At 35.8% G+C, this 23,402-nt stretch overlaps 1 protein-coding gene across 1 annotated transcript; it reads right to left on the minus strand.

Annotated features, from left to right (window-relative positions):
- Positions 1 to 3,896: 3,896 nt before the first annotated feature.
- Positions 3,897 to 6,235, minus strand: LOC105227525 (muscle segmentation homeobox; the record flags this gene model as incomplete). Its single annotated transcript, XM_011206886.4, is given in 1 exon segment — positions 3,897 to 6,235. A coding segment is annotated over 1 exon segment (1,390 nt), but the record flags the coding sequence as incomplete, so codon positions are not given.
- Between the last annotated feature and the right edge of the window lie 17,167 nt (positions 6,236 to 23,402).

Raw genomic sequence — 23,402 nt, forward strand, 5'->3', positions numbered from 1 at the left:
TATGCATCTAGTTGCGCTGCAAGTCCATCGATTTTGCCATAGCAACAATTTAGAGACTTCCACTGGCCAGCGCTGCCGCCGCTGTTGGTCATTAAACCAAATGCACAGTGGCGCAGCGCAAATAAATGCAATAAAATTATGTTGCACAGTGTGTGAACGCAGTTGGTAAAGCCGCAGACATAGAATTATGCATTCCAACAACAACAAAAGCAAACACTTCTAACTACAAAGCAAAGGAGCCGAGCCTCATGCATATTGTATGCCATTGCGGAAAAGGTGAAATGTATAAAGTGCAAATGGTGTGGAAAAGGGCCGCACACATGCATAGCAAGCAGGGCAACAATCATACATACATAAGCAACACAACAACAGTGCCTACCTGAATACACACACACACTTAGTGAGTAGCCGTGGCAATTGGCTATGCTGCAATTGGACTTTCACAAATGAAAAACAGTCAATATTGAAGAAATTACACACACACACACATACACAATAAATACACACGTTTTTCTGCACTGCATCGGTAGCTGTCTCTTTGACTTGGACTTGGACTTGCGTTGGACTTGGTACTTTGACTTTTGCTACTGTGCTGCCACAATGCTTGCTGCTTGTCACTCGAAAAAGGGTTCGCCGGCATGTTGGAAAGGTGCCACAAATGCGCTTGTATCGCGCTTTGCCGCATCGTTGACAAAGTGTTGCGCGCTACAAAAACGCTGTGTGACCGCCAGCGCCTTTTTGTGGCAAGTTAGTTACTCTCTAATGCAGTTATCTATGCATATATGTATGTGTGCTTCACACTTTCTGCATACAATTAAAGTTTTTATTCCTATATGCAACACTGTGGTTGGCTAGGCGCTGTTGCAAGTAACTCGCTCTTACCGTTAGTTCGTTAGTCAAGTGCAAGGCACAAATATTGTTTATAAACTTGAAAATAGGCGCACCAGTGGCAATAGCGGAAGCGCGCGTCAAGCAATTTGGCTGGAAAGAACTTGCCACATCGGTTTATATAGCTATATAGAAGAAATTTTGTGGCATATAAGTAAGCATATTGGTTAAAGAATATGCAAATTCAATGTATTGCGAAAATTGTTGCACAATCAACGTGTGAATTGTGCATTAAGTGTGTCGCAAGATAGGCATCTAAGCGCGTGAACGCAACAAAAACGCCTAAAAACTAGCAATGCGGAAGTAGAAACGCATTTGTGGCAGTTATTTTCCATAGAGCAAAAGTTTTTGTATAAAAAATATTTTTTTTATATTTATTAGACTACCGGAAGCGCGCAGCTAAGCCGACGCGCCAATCAGCCAGATTTTTCCTCATATATACACACATATATCTATATTATCATGTTGTAGACTTGCGTGCCAGCGCCCAAATGGGCTTTTTATTGCATTTAATTTGATAATTGTACGCATTTTGACTGGCCGCGCCGCCGCAGCAGTCATTGGCTGCCAGCAGCAGAAGCGGAAAGCATGCACTTGTGGGGCGAGTGAAAAGAACTCTATAAAAAATGCTTGTTGTTGTTTTTTTTCTTTTTATGGTGGGCATTTTGTTTGTTTGTGTTGTTGTTGTTGCTGCCCCCATCGCGTAATTGCATATTAACTCCAATCAGCCGCGCACAATTGCCCGTTTGCGGCCATTCCGCGCCGCGCCGTCCAATTGATATTGCAGACATTTCGGATAAATGTAAAATAACAACAACAACAATGCAATGTCGCAAAGACAATGAATTGTAATTGTTTGCTGCGCCGCGTGGTTAACCGAAAATCAGCATTGAATCGCTACGTCAACAACAATAACAAGAACCAAACGGCGGAGTCGCAATAAGTGTCCCAACGGCCAGAGCCGCCCAATCAAGCAGCCAACCAAGAGCACAGCACATATTGCTTATCCAATTATAATATAATGTATATATGCATGTATGTTTATGTACATACATATATGTATGTGTGTGTGTTTGTGCTTTTTGGCTGCTCTTCCCGTTGTCATTTGTGCTAATGCTGCTTGCGTTGACTTTTTCATTGTTATTATTGTTATTGTTAATAGGTTTTGTTTTACTGGGTACAGACTGCACACATACACATATACACACGCACTTTTGCTGGAGCTTTTGGCTCAGCTGCGCATTCTTTAATGGTGACAGCGGCACACATTATTTTTAGCTTTTCGCATTTGTATGTGTGAAAAAAAGAAAAAAAATTAAAAAAAAAAAAAACATAAATAAAAAATACAAAAAAGAGTAAATGAAATGAAAGCATTAAATTGTCAAATAATCTTTAATGATTCAATGAGCGCTTGTTGGCTCGCTGCTGTTGGGGTTGGCTGCGCCGCTCAGCATTTTGCGAAATTCATTAAAATTTTTGGTTGAAATTTCTGTACATTTTTATTGAAATTTTTGTCAATCTTCTACTATTGTTGTTGTTTTTCTTACTTTCCGGTTGGAAATGAGGAAACTCGTAACTAATGGGCGCGTGAGTAATTGATGCGTACGCTCGTTGGCAAACGCATATTCATGTGTATTTGTGTATGTAAATGAAGTAACTCAATTGTGGCCCAATTGAATGGCAGTGGCTGAGCGGATGAGTGAGAAGGCAAAAGGGTTCAAGAATTGCTTCAAACTTTTATGAGTGATTGTCTCCTCACTGAGTTCAAAAATTGTATTGTAATGTACTATTTGAGTTACGAAAAAAAGAAAACTTTTTGATAAAAGAGTTTTTAAAAATATTAAAATTCAGTTGTGGGGTTTCGTGAATTTTAATTTCGGTTTCTAGCTTTAAAATAGTTTTGAAAGTATAAATATTTTTTCTTTTATACAATGTAGGAAAATTATATAGAAAAAATAGATTTTTAATTGGAATAAGTTGATTTTTAATTCCATTCAATGGCGAGGCACTTTCTATATATTTTTAGTACCCATTTTTTCTTAAAATTTGCGCAGAACGGTCGGAATAGCTTTCGAATAACAGTATATAAATTGTTGTTCTCAAAATTTTTAAGTTATGTTTGTATTGTATTGCTGAAAATCACATTTGAAGTTTCAAAAATCAAATATAAAATTTATAAAAATATCGTTTTGAGAATTTTTTAAGAGAAAATCATTCTTTCGAAAATAATATTTCTGATTAAATATTGAAATTTCAAAAATGTATTTTGAAATTTATAAAAATATCATTTTGAGAATATATGTATGAAGAGAATTGTTGGAAACTTTCTGATAAAGAGAATTATGATAAGAAAATATCTTATTTTCAAAAATAAAATTTCTGATTGAATATTGAATTTTCAAAAATTAAATTTAAAATGTATGAAAGTATCAATTTGAGATTAGAAAAAACATTTTCATAACTTAACTTCTGCTAATATATCGTAAAAAATATTAAAAAAAAAACAACAATTTTGAGTTTGATTTTTTAGAAAATGTTACAATTACTTCAATTAACCTACCAAACTTTGAAAAAAATGAATAAAAATTGTTAAAAGAAGATCTTTTCTTATGTGAAATAATATTTTTGAAGTCGAAAATAAGCCTTGAATGAACCAAGTAGAACTTAAGACGTCTTGCGATTCTCCGTTCCCACCACAGTCGGGTCTAAGTAAAGATTCTCGAATATTTATCCTGCCTAGAACTGTGAACTCGGCACCATTCCTCGAAATTGCTTCAGTAATGTTTTATGCCGATACAACAATTACAACTACAACGTCTTGAGATACTATTTTAAGGCCCAAACAAAGTTATTTCAATATTCCTATCAGCTCTCCGTCAAATTTTTGTTTGCCTATAAAAACTTCTTTAACAAAAACACAACCGCCCGTCGGCTTTTCACGCACAAACAATTCTCTCACTTCGCTAACTTTTTCTTGCAATAAAATAAAGAAGAAAATCTGCACTTACCACCTCCGCCGAATCCTTGTCCTGGAAATAGGCCAGGCGGCCCGAACGGTGGCATTTGACGCGCACCCGGCCAAGGCACACCGCCGCCGATGCCGCCCCACGCCACCGCGGCTGCGGCCAGCGCGCTAAACGGTGTCGGCCGTATGGGCACATGACCCGAGGCAGCCAATGCCGCTGGCGAAAGCAGATGCGGTGAGTTGGGCATATGAGCGCTAAGCGTTTCCGGTGATTTGCTGCTATCCATGCCGTCCGGTGTGGAACGCGGCGAATCATCCGCATTCATATCTTCAATATCCACTATCGAATCCTCCTCTTCATCATGTTCATGCTCACCATCGTGCTCGTGCTCATTGTAATCATCATCATACTCCAGCTCCGAGTCCACCGAGCTGCCGATGGGCGAGTGACGTTCATGTTTCGCCAGCAACGCTGTGGCCGATGAGGAGGAGGACGTGTCCGCGCTGGGGCCGCTCATATGTGTAGCGGGTGAGCCAAGACGTGATGTTGCCGCATGATGTTGTTGTTGCGCGTTGCTACTGCTACCGCTCTCCGTGGTAACTAGATTGGTAGGCGCTTCCGCTGAGCTGCTGCTCAACGTGTGGCGCAAGTGAGCCGTTGCGCCGTGCAAATGTGGCGCTGTGCCACTGTTGGCCGCTGCCGCGACCGCCGCCTGTTGTGCTGCAGCGGCGGCAGCCACCGCGGCGGCATGTTGTTGTTGCGCGTGTGCGGCTGCCGCGGCATGCAACAAATGCGCATGATGTGCCACGGCGGCGGAATGGAAGTGCGCGTGTGGATGCTGATGTGGCGGATGGTTGGCAGCGTGTGGCGCCAAAGGTTGCGTGCCATGTGCGGCGTTGGGTGAGGCGGGTGAGGAGCCTGCCGGCGAAACAGGTGACAACGTGACGGCTGGTGTGTGGCTGGACAAATTGCGCGGCTCCATTTGCATGCCGTCCGCGCTGTGGGTGCGTGAGGGGGACAAATTTGCTGCTGGTCGCGTGTCGGCTAAGAGTGAAGCGACGCTGAAATTACTCAGACGCGAGCTGGTTTTATTCAACTGATGCGGGTGACTATGCGGTGACTGTGTGTGTAGCGGCAACAATTGTTGCTGCAACGTTTGCTGTTGCTGATGTGTTAGGAGGAGTGTGGAGGGTGATGTGGGGCTGCTGTTGCTACCGCTGCGATTGAGACTTGTATTATTGTTGTTGCTGTTGCTGTTGCTGTTATTGTTGCCGCCAATTAGATGTGCGGGACTGACCACCAGCGTGCTGGGGCTGGTCATTGTCATGGTGGTGGTGATGGCGGCGGACGCTGTTTGCGGCGGTACCGTCGGGCTTGTCATGCTTGTGCGTAAACCAGTGACAGTCATTCCTGTGGATGACAGCTTTAACATGGGGCAGCGGGGTGGCGAAAGTGTAACTGGCGCTGGCGTTTCGTTAATTTTGCACAATATTAAATTTTAATTTTTTTTATAAATTTTTTATTTATACAATAAAAGATGTCACAGTGCACAACTGCTTGACTTCGAATACAACAACATATTTTTTACTGTTTCGTACTCTGCAAAGCGCTTGAGTTGACGTAATGAAATTTGTTCAACACTCCTGTGCGCTTTTTCGCAATTTTTTTTTGTTTTTACTTTCGGCTCACTGCAATTTTGTTCAATTTGTTTCAATTTTAATTTTTTGTTTTTGTATTTCGCTTTTCACGCTCAAATTGGCTTGTCACCTTTGTTGGCTTTGTCGCTTGCAAATTTGTTAGCTTTCAACTAAAGCGTTTTAATTAATCTTTAATTAATGACTAATGCGACCGTGCGCGCGCGTTCTCATTAACGTTACAACAAAACGAAAGCACCATGCATTTGCAGTCAGGATTTTAAAACCAGTTTTTGTAGTGTGTGTGTGTATGTGTTTATTTTTAATTAATTGTTTTTTTTTTTTTTTTTAATTTTTAACTGTAAAACAATTCCGACGTTTGCAATTTCTTATCAAAATCAAATAAAAAATATTCAAAATTGTTTTCGTATTCAACACTTATTAATCAAACGATTTGTCACTGCTTAATCGAGCCACTGGCTGTTTTACTTTGCTTTTGGCGTAGCGGTAAAATGTACGGCTGGCGAGCGTGCACAAACGAACGGACAACACATCCGTTTAAGATCACGACTGGTCTACAACTGAATTATTTTCATACTCACAAACCCAAGTGCCTGAGCATTGAGGCGTTTGTAGAAACAGAGCGAACTCGGTCGCTCCGCGCAACATGCACAGCCGACACTTACACACCAACACACATTCACCACCACCAGACCGGTTTGCTGTGGTGCACATGCGGTGGTAGCTCTGAGCAGCGCAACCGGCTGTGTGTGCGTGTTTCCATGTAGGTGAGCCTTGGAGCCCTAGTCATGCAAGCAAGCCTTCGACGAGGGTGGAAGGCAGGCTGCTGGCCAGTCATATGAGTCGAAACGTCCATTCATTGAAATACAGCGCTGAGGCATGTACCACCACCACCACTTATAACAGCGGCTACAACAAAAACAAAAACAGTTTCGATATTTTCAATATTCACAGCAGCGCTGGCCTTACGTTAATTTGCGAGTGCGAGCGTGTTGGCTATAGTTTTATGAGATGCTCGTATTCCGCACGGCAATGGACGCGAGCGCTAGAGTGTGTTGCTTCTAATTGGTTTATGCGTGCAATAACAAAAACAACGAAGTGTTAGACTATTGTAGTAAAAACAGTGAAGTACGTGTATGCGAGACTGATAGTGTTTGAGGAGATGGGAAGCGGTGCAAAAGTTGAGCTATTAAGTTGATTTTATATATTTTTCGAGATGCTGAGAGCAATTCGAAAACAATAGACTTCTTGAATGATGTAATTTGTTTTGATAACAGACATTGTAATATAACTGTATTGAAAATAATTATAATAAATAAAAAATAATAATAATTTAAAAAAAAATAAAGTAAATGCGTATAAAAAAATAATTTACAAAAGTGTATATGAATACCAAAAAAAAGGATTAGAAAAAATAAATAAAATATTTTACTCAACAAAAAAGCATACAAAAACAAAAATTTTAAAACAATTCTTTTTGACTACCTAATATAAATTGAAAATTTTTCAAAAAATGCAGATATAATTTCTTCAATAAAAAAATTCCAAAAAATGGTTTTTGACGGCCATTTCAAATCGAAAATCTTTCGAAAAATGTTTCATGATTTCCAAAAAAAATATTCGATCATTAGTATTTGACTGCCATTTAAAAGTCAAAAACTGTTTGCAAGAATTTCTCAATAAAATAGCTGTTGAAATAATAACAGTAATAAAACTGCAAACAAGCATAACAAATACGCGGCAACAAATTAAAACAAAAATTCATAATTTTTCACTACTACTTCATCGCGCTCTTGCTATTCTTTTCACACCCATCACCTGCCGCCCTTCACTAATTGCAGGCTCGCACGCGCTCTGTTACACTCGCATAAGCATGCTGCTCTCAAGTATTTTTTCATATATTTTGTTTTTTTTGTTCAACAACGGTATGTGTATCTATTGGATATTCATGCATATAAAAAAGCAAATGCAATTCCCCACTTGACTCGCTCACTTACTCACTCACTCACTCACTCACCGTTGATGGCAGACAATTGGAAGCGCGCACTGGTCACCGCCCCTTGTACTGTACTCACGAAAATGCAGCCGCACTCATACAAGCCAACTCACTCACTTCAACACACGTAAGCACACACTCATTTCTGGCATCCGTTAGTTGCGCTCACTTGTCTGCACTCAGCGCTGGAAACAGCCAACGTTTTCCAGTGTGGTGTGCTGTGGTGAGTTTGCTTTGGCAGTTTGCTTGTGTTTTTTTTTGTTGTTCGCTGCTCTCTAAAGGCGGAGAAATGTTGACAACCAGCCATTTAAAAGCGTCGATTGCTTCTAATTGCATTTATTGTCTTTGCAAAGTATTTTTTCTTTATTTTTATTTACGATGGATTACGTATGCAAGTCCATAAATGCATACATACGTATTTATACCCTGCAGGAAGTGGCAAATGACATAAATTTGTGTTTCATACGTTATATGAAATCTTAATAAGGGTTATGCATATGGTAATTGGTGAGCGAGATACCCTGACTTTATACATACATATGTAGACATATATGTATATATAATAGCAATACCATTTTAATAAAAATATTCTTTGGAAGTTAAGAATATTTACCAAAAATACTCGTGTTCATAAATATAAAAGGTTTCAATTTATTTAATGAGTGAATGAAAAATTTTGCAAATTTAGTTTATGGCTCTTATAATGTTGACTGTTTAACTATAGAATCGAACATATGTATATAATTTTATGGAATAAATGGGTCTCGGGTAGGAAAATGCTTAATAATAAAATCTTTTTGTGATGAGAATATGATTCTATTATAAAAAATTGCATACTTGTTTAAGAGGGAGAAACTTTTTTGAACTAAAAAATCTTGATTTAGACAAATTTTTGAGTGATATTCGAAACTATTATTTGGATTACGGTGTGTGTATTTAAGGCCATTACTTTCTCAACTAAAAAAAAGGCAAAAAGGTGAGAAGCAGACTCTTAAAATTTTAAAGTTTGTATGCATATTAAAAGTTGTCTGCTCCTAACTTTCCATTTAAATGAGAAGAAGAAAAAAGTCTGCTTCTCTTTTTTATAACTTCACATTTGAGCATTGTAAAAGTGCACTGAAAAATTATTATGGCAGTAAATTGGCCTTTCTACCATTCAGATACAATACAAATTTCAGATAAAAATTATTATGTTTTTTCATTTAGTGCTTAGTCTATAGTCTATCTTTAGTACTGTTTGTAATGGAATTTTATCTTATAACTACAATAAAAATAATTCCTAGTGTAAAATTTTGTAAAAATTATTTTTTGATATTGTTTTGCGTTTTTCGGTAGTTGATATCTTTATATTGTCAACTGAAAAGCAAAATTGCGTATCATAAAAAAATCGAAATTGAGTTTTTTTATTGCTTACGATTCACTACGTCATATTACATATAGGTAGCATTAAATTTTGAGCTTCCGCTGTCAGATATAACCAATAAATAACCAACATGTAACCATTTGGTAACCATTTTATAACCAAAACTCAAATTTTCTTTCAATGTGAGTGGTTTCTATTATATTGTCTTTTCTTTGCCTGTAAACTTATGAAGATTGTTGAGTAACGTTAATTTACGTTACTAAAAGTGTAAATGATATTCAAATATTTTTTTTAAGTTCCATGCAACTAGGGTATAGCCGCACAGTTCGGCTACAGCAGTTTTTCTTTAAAGCTTCGGCACTGCTTTTTGAAGAATAATGATCCGATCACTGTCAAATTTTTCTACATATACGGTATATGCTTAGTTCTCCAGAACAAGTAGGTCAAACACGACAAAAAACGACGTCCGTCGGTTATTGCACGCACAACATCGTCTTGTAGAGAATTTTCCTTATTTATGTAGGTTATTTCCACAGAGAAGGCCAGAATCACTGCAGCAATGGATAACAATCAATGGATAACGAGATAAGAGCCATCGGAGATAGCGTTAAAATCGAATATAATAAAAAGTATTCTTCAAATATTTTTATATAAATACTATTATTATTGTTTATAATGATATATAGAACTGAGATTTCTTTCTATTTATATAATACTGTGAGCAAATAGTATAACTTTTTAATTGAAATTTCGCACGAAAACCCATTCACCCATTCAACCCAAGTCAAAAAGCAGGGATATGTTGCCAGTTTTCTTTGATTATCAAGATGTGGGCGCTCCAAATTCTTTCCGACCGGCCAAATTGTCAAGAAGGCATACTATTTGAGAGTAATACATCATTTGCGCGAGGCTATTCGTAAAAAAGGTCGGAATTATGGGCCAACAACTCTTGCTGATTTAGCTCCATGTGACTTCTGGCTATTCAGCAACCTCAAACAACCGCTCTGGGGAAACTGTTTTAAGTAAATTGAAGACATTAAACATGAAATTCCATTCTGAAAATTGACTTAAACAACTCTTTCGAGAATTGGAAATGGCGTTGGCGCCAGTGTATTAGAGCCAAGGAGATTGAGGGTGCCAAAATAGATTTTGAGTAATAAATTAAGAATTTTATGTCATGCATATATAATAGTTTAATAGCTTTTTTTAAACCACCATGAATGATATTGAATTCACATTATTTCAAAAATTTATTTTTTCTAACCCCGACAATTATTCTTAGTTTGTTGTCTTTTTGGAAAGAATTACACGCTATAGAAAATTTGTTTCCTAAAAACCCAAATTTAAGCTTTGTATAATATAAGAAGTGCAGAAATGTTTTTATACTTAAACTAAAATAAATAAATAGCGAGAATAATAAAAATAAGTAATAAAATAAAATGTTGTCGCCTTACTAAACTTACATTAAAAAATAAAAAAAGAAATCATTATTTTAAATAATTTGAACCTAACAGCCTCCCCACAGGGCATCTGTCGCATACAATTTCCATAAACAGCCACTAAAGTGTTGTTAGTATACATAGCTTTCCCAACAGAACACTAGCAAATAACTCATGGCATTAACGTGGCATGCAACGGCACAGCAGCTGCAGCAATGGGAAAAATGCAACAGTTCCTTGTTCAGTTAAGACAATAATGTTAAATATTTATTTACTATTTATCATATTGCTTTTTATTTAATGCCATACACATACCTAACCGCTCTATCAACAAGCGCGCCAACCGCAAACACAAACTCTACGCGCAGCGCGGCCGCTATCTCTTTCGCTTGCCTTGCAGCGCGTCACACGGCAATTTGTTTTGCATTTGATGGCTTGTTTGCTAACAAAGTTATTTATTTCGTTTTGATAAATGTTGCTGAACACACATATAGTATTTGGTATGTAGTTTTGGGTATATGTACATATGTATGTATGTATATATTTACGAGTGTGTATATATGTTTGTATGTATGTTCACATGCATGCGTTGCTACAGCTAATTGCATTAACGTTTCTTCTTAAACGCGATCAGCATAAAGCATGTTGCCAACCATTTTTCCCAGCCGCCAAATGCAACGCGCGTCGCTGCTTAATTTAGTGCGCTGCAAGCGACGGAAACTGTTAAGCAATATGTATTATGTCCACGGCATTCTTCTCTAGCAATATTTCTATTCACCTTTTCGTAGTTTGTTTTGTTTGCTGCTTGCATTCCAGCGCACAGCCAAGCAGTTAAGCGTACGTGTTGTTGCTGCCGCCGTCGTCGTCAGCGTTTACTAATGCCTTGCGCTTGGCGCACATTACCTAATTGGTCTCCAGTGTGTCTCCGCCATACTTTATTCGCGCACACACGAAGCTATACATACACACACACATATGTACATGGAATTAGAGTTTTGTTTTTGCAAGGCTTTGCTAACGGCTTCTCTGCAGTTGAGTGAGAGCGCTTGCGCAGTTACTATTGGCAAACACTGTCAAGTAGCTCAAATGCGAAATTTGTATGTATGTGTATAAAAATATGTGTGCCTTAGCCTTAGAGTTTATTTTTTTCAATTTTTTATTTTTATTAATTCTTTTTATCTGGCTATTATGGCTTATGGCTTTATTTTCTTCGTTGGCCACTAATATGCAATTGATAATCGAACGTACCGTCTGCACACATACATTATGTACTTATATACATATGTATGTACATATCAGAGACATAATGGCTTGCTTGCAGCATTAAACTGACTATTTCGTGCACAATTTTACTTGCATTTGGTAAGCTGTGGGTTTATATGTATGTTTGCATGTACCTCTTTGTCTATGCACTGGGGAAACTCACCTCTCGCATTCTACCAACGCTCGCTGACTTTGGCAGTTGGGGCCACATTGTCTGGCCTTTTGCTGAATTCTTAATTTGCGTTCATATTAGAAGGCAGATTATTTGTTCGAGATTGCGGTCATTTCAAGGATTTAATTGTAAAATTGTAATAGCAGAATAAATTAAATTGTAACAAAGGTATCTTAGTAGATACAGGTATAACAAAGTAAAAAGAAACTTTATTCGCTGGTTAACGAGAGTTAATTGAATGTAATTTGATAGCTGTAACTACGAAAAAAATTACTTTTCCAAACATGTGATTCAAAATTATGCCGAAAAATACTATCTATTTTCAAAATAAATGGTATTTTTGGAATTAAAATGTTTAAATCGTTGTTGTAAAAATATGTATGAAATTACAACGATTTCTCATATCGCTTATATCCCTTTTTGCATCACCTACATATTCTTGAAATCATATAAATTTTAGTTTAATATTCAAACAAGAAATATATGATATAAAAGTCCACATTTGTAAATGTGCTAAATACAGTGAAATATTTATTAAAGTTTTAGACAATCAATTTGAACATCGATGTAATATCCATCGATAAATAATAAAAGTATATTGCTACAATTAAGGGTTTACATGGGTTTACGGGTGTTCAAGAATCGAATTCTACAACATTTCTAGTTGATCCGAGTAATAATTTCGGTGATACAGCCTAGTGCGCTCAGGGCAAGCTAGGCTAAGTGCCCCGTTTTTAAATGTGTGGTTTTGAAGTCGGTTGGCAAAATTTCCCGTCGCCCCGGGCGCAACGTCTTGGGGGCGGAAAACGATCTTCGATGGTATTTAAAAACTCCGATTCGAGCAAAAATTCCTGAAAATTGTGTCAAAAGTGTACAAGATATAGGGCGAAAATGGGTTTTTTATGTCTTTTAATAAGATGTCTTGTAAATTTACTATCAATTTTCTCAAAAACCGTATTGTGTGAATTTTGGAACTTCCAAAATTTTATATACTTAATATCGAAGATATTTTGTAAAAATTCACTTTTGTTCGAATCACCTCATGAAACTTATAGGTAGGTAGATAAAGGGGGCGGCAGAACAGCCTTGGCCCCGCGCGCCCGAAGTTGTATGTAGCTACGCCACTACATGTTCTGTAAAAATGTTTGCCAAAAATTCAATTTTTCCTTTTTTTTTCTGTAAGGAGTTATCATGTCAACGTGAACGCATCTTTTTTCCTAGGAGTCACCGGAAATGGCGTCGCAGTGGCCGCGTTTAAAATAATTTTTTCCAAAAATTTCAGAATTTCTTTGTTAATCGTGAATGTTTGTAACAATAAAAAAATCCTTTAAAATATTTCAGTTTTTTATATGAGAAAAAATTGTTGAAAAAAGGCTGTTTAGGTTTGATAGTATATGGTATATATATGCAAATATATCAAGAAACAATGAAGATACTTCTCAGGAAAACTTTGCACGAATAGTTCTTTTAAGGTATGTATCTTACCAAAAAACATTGAAATTAGACCAAAAAATTCCAGTCCCCAGATACCGAATATATGGCTGAATTAATACCGAAAATGTCAGTCTATTGATACTATGGATATTGAGTAAAGAAAACTCTGAAAGCTTCATTTCCTGATAATAATGCGCCCTGGTGTCAGAAATAGTTAAAACCCGGTCAATATTTCCTCTCCTCCATATACCTAATATAAGCATTTTCAAAGTTTGGTAGTTTAATCACATATATCGGTCAATCTGTTAGGTTTTTTTAATTAATCTCATAGAACAACTTTTTCAAGTAACAGTCATTACTGGTGCAAAAAATGGATAAAATCGGGTTAATATACTCCTAGTCAAAATATACCTAGTATAGTGAAGTCAGAGTAATCATTTGACCGAAAACAGTTTCTTCGGTCAATATGTGCGTTATTTTTAAGAAATTAAGTGTTTTATTAATATTTTCTTAATCATTGGCTTAATATGAATGAATGCAAGCCTAATATAATGATATCCGAGCCTTCATTTACTTTATCTTCATATACCCAATACATTTCAGTATGTCGTTCTCTTTTCTCAATACAAAAATGATGAACATTTATATTGGTTGGGTTGATTTTAATAGAGATATATCGAAAAAAGTGATTATATTACTTACAGTTTAGGTTACATATCAAATATGATTGCGATTCATTCATGATTTCTTCTAATTATGAATTTTTTATTCTTTCACAACATTTATTAAAGGGTCAGGTTAGTTTTGATGGTAGAAAGAACACCTCTTTTCACCCATTTTTTTTTCATGTAATAAATAAATAAATTTGTTACAATTTTTAAGTATATCGAAGAGTAATATTTTAATAATATTTTGTGAATTTTTCATAATTGTTTTTTGGAAATTCAGCTATTGGCAGCTGGTTTCCGTAGGCATGACCTAAAAACGTCTCCTCGCGGTGGTCAGCATAACAGACTAATTGAAATCATAATTTTTTCATAGTCTGTAGGAATTAATGTTCATAAACTTAAGTAACTAAATAAATCAAAAAAATTATTTTCATCGGTTAGAAGATGAGTATACATACATAGATCGTGATTAATCGATTGATTTGGATAAAAAGAAATTTTCGGCAAAGTTGTAAAATGATTTGCAAAATGATGAGAAATCGTGACCACCGAGTTGGAAAACAATGTTTCGACAAAAAACATGAAAAAATATTGAAATAGGTGACTGGTCTAGCCTGACGGGTTGTTCTCTCAAAGGTTCTGTCTCTTACACTTTTATTGCGATTACCTTGAAACTAGACGTATCATAGTACATATAAAGTAAAAATTTTTTTGGAAATTTCAAAATCTACGTAATCACTTAACATAAAGCTTTACCAAATATATAAAATATATAAAAAAAATCGGTTACTTTAGCCTTACTTACTTACTGTTCTTTTTATAAGCATCTCATATATTTTGCAGTAAAGTATGTTATATCTAGTAATAATAATAAAACAGTAAGACGGGAAATATTTTATTGGTTTCAAAAACAATTATTTTACATTGAAAACTGTGCAGAATATTCAGATTGGTTCAAATGGGTATAATACCAAACAAGTCTAGTTGTAATTCAGAAAAAATGTGGCTCGAAAGTACTTTTGTCGGAGGTGAATGAACTAAGCATTAAATTTCTTTAGACTTCATATCGAACTGGAACACAAAACGGGAATAATTTAAAAACACATTAATACCGATATCGTCACCAAAAATGAAAAACAACGTATCTTCAAAAAAAAAAAACAAAATTGAGTTTTTTATTGCTTAAAAGTGATGTCACGTTATTTACCATTTCAGGTGACGATATACTCATACTATATTTCCTTATGTATATTCTAAATGCCAATATAAATATTATTTAGTCGTACATAAACCAATTATGTACTTCAACTCTAAATCCTAATTAAACGTTCTTTCATTAGCACTCCGAATATGAGCATCAAATTACCGTTATATAAAATATTAATAAATTAATAAACCGTCCCGTCATTGTCAGACAAAATGGATTCGTTGACAAAAAGGACAAGATATTCAATAACAAAAACGAAGCTGTCAGAAAAAAGGTGGTGGGTGGCAATACTGTTGAATGTATATCTGTTTATGCATAAATATGTGTGAATATGTGCGTTAACTATTTTTGGCTGAGCTGATGGCGGTGTCGCTGTTGACATACATACCATTGACGCTTCTATTGATGGCACCAACAGCATTGATGAGAATGGGTTGCAACGCTAAATGTACATATGTACATTAGTACAGTTGGCATATACAACAACATCAAACTGACAACGGTACATATGTATATAGACACCTAAATAGAAATGTATGTATTTTGGTGGTGATGGCATACGACGGCGGGCGCTTGAATGGCGGCTTATCATCGTCCGGAGATCTCTTTATTTGCAAGTATGAAAAGCGCAGCAGCAGCAAAACGGAAATTACATTTTTGCGATTTCTTTTGTTGTGGCGGGCGGATGAAATTGTTGCGCCACGGCTGCAGAGCCACAACGCCACAGTGCCACAGCCGCATTTGGTGGGCAAACGCCACCAAAAACCAAGCGACGACCAGCAAAGTGAAATGGAAGGAGGGCGAGAAAAAAGCTCATTAAAAACGGGTAGAATCATTACGCTACAATGAAGAGGCGATTAAATGTATGAATGATGAAATGCTTGACTTAAAAGGCAGGCAAGCGTGCGACGACTTGTTAGTGCGCTACTTACGTAAGTGCTTGCCATAAAACCATATTTGAGTGCTTTCTGGAATAACGGTAATTTTATGGTCAAAATTTTCGAATAATATTTGCGGGCTAATATACCAATAACGATTGCATTTGTTAACTGGTTGGCAATAAAATTAGTATACCCTGAAGAGGGTATATAAAGTCCTAAACGCATCTTAAAAAAATGGAAATTGAGTTTTTATTGCTTATGATTCACTACGTCATATAACACATATATAGCATTAAGTTTTCAGCTTCCGCTGCGAGATATAACCAATAATAACCAATATATAACCAATAAGTAACCAATATATTACCAATTTGTAACCTTTTATAACCAAAACTCAAATTTTTTTTCAGTTTTTCCCTTATGAAAAGTGATATTACATACGTTATTTTGTACATTAGGCGATGATATGTAAATGATCACCGTGCTGAGCTGAGTATCCTGTATATACGCGCATTAGTCCCTTAGTTTTGGAGATATCGAACTGAAATTTTGCAGATATACTTTTCGCTTCAAGAACCTGCACATTTGTCGGAAGAACCGATATCTGACGATTGTAAGATATAGCTCCCATAGAACCCGGTCGATCAAAATCTAGTTTTTGTATGGGAGCCTGTTTTATTTGACAAGATAACTTCAAGGAATTTGGCACAGATTATTGTCTAAGGTCATAGTACAACCTCCCTAAAAATTGTGAAGATCGGACGAATATAACATATAGCTGCCATGCAAACCGAACGAATAAAGTCAAGTTCTTGTATGAAAAGTTGATTCTCTGTGAAGGATATTATTATAGCATTGATACAACTTAAGTTAACATTTTTCAGGTTTTTAAAAACCATGTCTCAAAATTGCTTTACAGTTATTTCGCATGTAGCGCCATTTCTCGCAGAGCAGTTGCGAGCGTAAATCTGCAGCAAATTAATTTCCCATCTTATTTCATTATTGTTGGTTACATTTTGCTGGTTACATAACTGCAATTGTATGTGGATACATATACATATGTATGTATGTATGACTGTAAGTATCTCCAGTAGTTACAACTTTGCCTGCTTTTAGCCATTTCTCGCCCATTTTCCACCCACAAAAGTTTGCTGCAACCAAAATTGAAATTCAAAGCTGGCGGCTGCAAGCAAGCAACCAACCAACTCCTCCTCCCCCGCCCAGTGCCACATCAACGCAGCGCAGTGAAGCGAGGCAGGCGCGCCAGCAATTTGACTGAACAAATTAAACTCATTTTAAGGATTATTATTATTCGAAATTGTTGGCTTGGAAGTAGCTGCAACACCATTGAAAGTGATAAATTGCTAGTTGCTAGTGTTGGTGGAGCGAAGCGTGCGTGTGTTTGTGTGTGTGCGTTGAAAGTGGTTACAACTGTAAGCTGTTGGCGGCAGGAAGAGGAATGGCGCAGTAAATGACTATTATTTTGTTGTGTTCAAGTGCCGTTAATGTTGGTGATTTTGCGCTTTGTGGTGTTATCCCTCTTGGTGGAGGCTATATGGTATGAGTAGTGGTTTCCATGTCTGCGGTTTTGTTAATCGAGAGTTTTTGAAAGTTGATGCCAACAAAAGCGAAAATATTTTTGTGATTATATAAAATTATTACATTTATCTGTTAGCGCATATGAGTAAGGAGAATGATTTTATGACGCAATGGTTGTTATTTAGATCCTCCTTCCAAATCTTTAGAAGAAATGTATTAAATAAAATGTTGTATAATTTAGCACAATGTGTTAGTTAGTTTCTTTCTTTATAAAATTTTATATTTTGAATGTAAAATTATCCTATCAAAATATATTAACAGTCATAAGGCTGCTGCTATATTCCTTTATCCATTGAATAGTATAGAGAAGCTTACCCTACTGGATGGGCATGTAGCCATTTTTATTATAAGTTTCTTGAGGAGGAAAGGTTATGTGCAAAATTTCAGATCAAAATCTCAAAAACATCTAGACTACCTTCCGTAAATACATGCAGATACATTGACAGACAGACGAACATGGCTAAATCGACTCAGCTCGCATAGCTGATCATATATATTGGGTAGTCGAAAAAGTCTTTTCGTATTTTTAATCAAACTTCAACTTATTTCTTTTAAATGTATATATAATGAGCTTTAATGAACCAAAAATATACCATTTTTGTCGACCACTTTTTGACATTTTTCCGCTAGAGACACTATTCCATCAGTGTTAAACTTTTCCGGTTTCTCGGCGAAAAACTGCGACAAGTAATTTTCACAGAGTTCTCTCAAGCCAACTTTACTCCATTAAGGGAGTTCTGCATTGACCGAAACAAATAATAATAGCATGGTGCAAGGTCAGAGCTGTATGGTGGATGCATCAAAACTTCCCAGCCAAGCTCTTCCAGTTTTTGCCGAGTCATCGAAGATGTCTGTCGTCTAGTGTTGTTCTGATGGAAGACGAAGCCCTTTCTGTTGATAATTTCTGGCCGTTTTTTTCGATTGCTTGCTTTAATCTCATCAGTTGTTGACAGTAAAATGTAGAATCAATCGTTCGATCAGGCTGGAGCAGCTCATAGTGGATGATTTCTTTCCAATCCCACCAAACACTCAGCATAACCTTTCGAGGCGTCAATTCTGGCTTTGCGACCATTTGTTGAGCTTCACCACGCTTGGATCATGAGCTTTTTCGCACATTATTGTCGTTTTTGATCCACTTTTCGTCATCTGTTACCATTCGTTTCAGAAATGGTTCGATTTCATTACGTTTCAGCAAAGAATGTTAATTCGGTCCATTAATTTTTTCATAGACAATTCATGTGGTATCTAAATGTCGACCTTTTTTTTGGAGCCAGTCTTTTTTAAATGGTTCAAAACTGTTTAATGATGAATGTTAAGTTCCTTAGCGATGTCATGGCTGCTTATATTACTGTCCTCGTCAATCTTTTCCATAATTTCATCAACTTTTTCTATGATAGACCAGAGCGAGGTGCATCTTTCACATCGAAATTCCCACAACTGAAGCGAGCGAACCATTGTTGTGCTATACGACCTGATAGAACATCGTCTCCTTACTGAAATTATAGATCATGACATATTAAAAATGGCCGAAACGACATTTAGAAGTCATCTCATATCTATTGGAAGACCCGGTATGTATGTAATTCTCTATACAATGACCTTTGTATTTTTTATTTATGAATTATTCTTAATTTTAACATAATTGAGATATAAACTATCCTATCTTTTAAGTTGGATCGAACTGAACACAGTATACCAAATTTTACTAAAGTCGTTTATCCCGGACAAAAACGGGTCACTTAATTTTTTATATATGTATTATGTAGACAAATACATATATGTTTTCTTTAATGGATCGCACGACTAGAAACTCGTACGATTGCATTTATAAGTATATATATTATGCTTAGATTTGTTTGTTTGTTTTGCTTAGATATAAAAAAGCAAAAATTATCCACTCACAAACCGCTGATTGTGAAAATGTCTTAATTTTCTAAGTTACACCAACGCAAGTTTTATTATTATGCTCACGTGTTTTTTTCGTTTTTTGATTGCGACTATAAAGTTGGCGCTGTGCGGTGCGTGGAATGAAATCTTTTGATTTAACGCCGCCGTCGTCTGCGCGTTGCGGACAATGCTTTGACGGATGAAAATGATAAATTGGCCCACTCAGCGTGCGGAATGTAAATATTTTGATAGTTTCATTTAGTCTAACAAAGCAAAATGTGTGGAAAAGCTAAAAATTTAGTTGTTAAGGCAGAGATTTTAGCTTGAGAAAATATAAAAGGAAAACAAAAAAAGATGCGCATTAAAAATAAAAACTTTTTTATTGCGGTTTAGAGGCACAACTCAATTAATTTCTTTTAAAATGTCAAATAAACTGCCAAGTAATTTCAACGCGAATATTCTGCAATTATAATTCATTTGTCTATTTCGTTTAATTTGAGAGAAAGGCAAAAAATATAAGAAAAAAATATTTTGTTTTAATTTTGAAAATTTTATTGATATAAAATATAATATAGGCATATATAGTGAGGATATGTATGTATATACAGCACATATTCAGCGGCGATAACCCGCAATGGAACTAGCAAATGAGTTTGACACTAGACTTCCACTAAAGTATAGATTAATTTAATTTTTATATATATGTACATACATATATATATAATACATACATAAATATATTTTTGCGTTTATTTTCATACATATATTTGTATAACCGTACAACTACATCTACTATATATTTTTATTATTATTTTGTATTAATTTTTTTTACAATTAGCGCGATTTTCAGTTAGACAAAGCTCGCTTCTAGACTGTGTCTAGAACTTAACGCGATAGTATTTTGTAGTCGAGCGAAACTGATTAGCGCGAGTACGAGTCAATTGAGCACAATGCTTCTTCGTCCAGTGTCTAGGCAGCTACGAAATTAATCAATGTTTTTTATGGCTTTCGTCGGCTTTTAAACGCTAAAAATAGAAATTTTATTTTAAAATTTGTTCCGCTTATACAATTTTATTATTAAATAAGTTTTATATCAATTAAAAAATTGTGATTTTTTTTCCTTATATTAAGTGATAAGTTTGGCTCGTAATTAGCGTTGTTACTTAATATATTTAATAAATAAATATTGTCCATATTATTGTATGATTATGAAATTTAAAGCAAATTAGAATTATAATTTTTTTAATTTATTTTTTGTTTTTTTTTATATTTTTTCGTTTGTTCTATGATTGTATACTAAATCTCCATTGAAGCATAGAAAGCAATTTTTTCTTTAAGAATTAATATGCGTTCATTAGAGTATTTTATGTGAAGTCAAGTGGCTTTTTCCAATATTAAGCGCATGACAATTATTGAACCAAGTGCACTCTTCGCAGGTCTAAACGTCCAAACAGCTAATTGAAGATAACTTTTTAGGTTTTGTTCAATTTAGAGCCATTAAAGACGCCATACTTTGACTATTTATTCTACGAGCAATGAAAAAGGAATACTATACTTTATAAAATGGTGGGTACTGGTCAATCTTCGGCATCCTTATTTTCGGGAGAACTTCCGTATTGGGATTTTGATACAAATTGCCTGCTAGTGGGCAAAGCTTTGGGGTCTCTTACTTCAACCGGGCCCTAAGAGTAAGGGTAATTCTAAGAAGTTATGCTGCCGGAAACAAATTAGTACACGGAATCTTAATCAACATACGATTTTATTTTACGTATGTTTTTAGTTTTGCTTCAATTTTTTGTATATATGTAACTTAAAAAATTATAAAAATGGGGAAAGAAATAAAATTAAATAGCGAGAAAAAAATGTACATAATTGCTGAATACCCTTTTCTTATATCATAAAAGGGTATAAAAATATCTGATTCTTAATTTTTATCAGTAAGTTCGTATGACAGCTACATAAGTATATAGTATAGTGGTCCGATCTGAACAATTTGTCTAAAAATTGTCGCTTCGCCTTGGACACTATCCCATACTATCTTGTCAAATAAAATTTATTCATACAAGGATTGGTTTTTGATCTTTTAGTTTGTATGGCAGCTATACGGTGGTTCCAGCAAATGAGCAACTTCTTGAAAGAAAAGGTCGAATGCAAAAATCTAGATTGATATCCCAAAAACCGAAACACAATTTTGTTTATAATCTAGAGAACTGACGGACCTGGCTAAATCGACTTAGTTCGGCATACTGTTCATTTACATATGGTCATTTTCGGCAAAAAATAGTGATATCTGAGCCAAATGTCACATCAAAGTAATCATTAGTGTTTAGTATAGTATAGGCTTGGCTTTCTGAAGAATATAAAATGCATTCGGCGAGTTTTACGCGTAATGAAATTATTCAATAAAGAAGTTCCTTTAAATTTTGTGTGGGAAATCAAATTTCTGGTACAAAACGTATAGAAGTTGGAAAAGGCCTTCGGTGATAATTATTTGTCGGGGGCAAATGTTTTTGTACAAATTATTCAAAGAGGGAGAAGAGAACTCATTGACGAAGAACCACGTCCAGGACTGCCATCAACATCAACTGATGATCAGTACTTCAATAAAATAAAGAAATTGGTGCTTGAGGATCGATGATTAACAATCAAAATTCTTACTGACAACGTTGTAATATCACAAAGATCAGTGAAAATCAATTTCTCAGACCTTATATATTGGGTTGTCTTGCCTATAACTAGCGATGAGTCTTGGATCTATGCTTTCGAACCGGAAACAGACGATCAATCGGCCGAATATCGTCGCAAAGGTGAGTCCAGTTCCAAAAACATGTCAAAGCAGGTCAAAACTCAAGGTTATGTTGACAGTTTCTTCGATTATCGAGATATCGTTCACTCCTAATTCCTTCCGACCGGCCAAACTGTGAACAAGGAATGCAATTTGAGTGTTATGCATCGTTTGTGTGAAGTTACTATCAAAAAGAGGTCGGAATTATGGGCCGTACACTCTTTGATTTTGCACCGTCGTATACTTAATTGATTCTTCGTTAGTTTTTCGCCAAATTTTCAACCAATATTATGCCGGTCCCGGAAAAATGGTTTTGAGTCATTTTAAGACATTAAATATGGATCGCTACGTGCATTGAAGGCTTTTCCGGACAGATCAGTATTCGCTGACCTTATGACCTATACCTCAAGAGGGAAAAATTTCTGAACGGCATACTTCATAAGATTCTTAAGAGCGGGTTTTCAGTTATTTTTCACGCTAAAAATCAAATACATATAAATATTTTAAATTAACTGAACTGCAGTTTTTATCTAACTATAAGATCTTTTTTTTAATTTTTTATTACATTTTTACTATTTTCAAAATAGCTAAAATCTTTAAAAAATTTCTCCAAAAAAATATATTTTATACATATTTTATACTAATCTTATCAGCCATATTTATTTCAACCAAGTGCTGATTGTAGATTTAAAACTGTCACCTTAAAACTATTCATCTTAAAAATTATGTTGACTTAATTAAACTCGAATAGCAAATGCTTAGAGTAAATTACTAATAGCCACTTACTAAGTGCCACACAACGATTAGTAATCGCTTGTGCTTACAAAACGTGTGAAATAATGAATGTGCCTCCCTCTTACCGTGTATTAACCAACGCCACCAGGCCGCTCAAGCACTTCAGCCATTTTTGCCATCACACACAAAGTGTAACATTAGCGCTGCGAATGCCAACAATAGCAATAACAATACGAGTATCTGTTCTATCTTCCCCATTAACACTATCATCGCTTCCACCGCGATATTCACGGCTGCGTGAGTCGCCGACTGACACTTCACACGGTGCGTTCGATGTGTGTACACATCATTAAACAGAAATAAAAGTGGAATACCGCTTCATCCGCCATCCACCATCCGCCAACTGCCGGCACCGCTGACAGAAGCTGAAGAGTGAACCGCCATCTTGTTGCGATTAGGGTCGC

The sequence above is a fragment of the Bactrocera dorsalis genome, chromosome 2 (assembly GCF_023373825.1).
Source record: "Bactrocera dorsalis isolate Fly_Bdor chromosome 2, ASM2337382v1, whole genome shotgun sequence".
Taxonomy (NCBI): domain Eukaryota; kingdom Metazoa; phylum Arthropoda; class Insecta; order Diptera; family Tephritidae; genus Bactrocera; species Bactrocera dorsalis.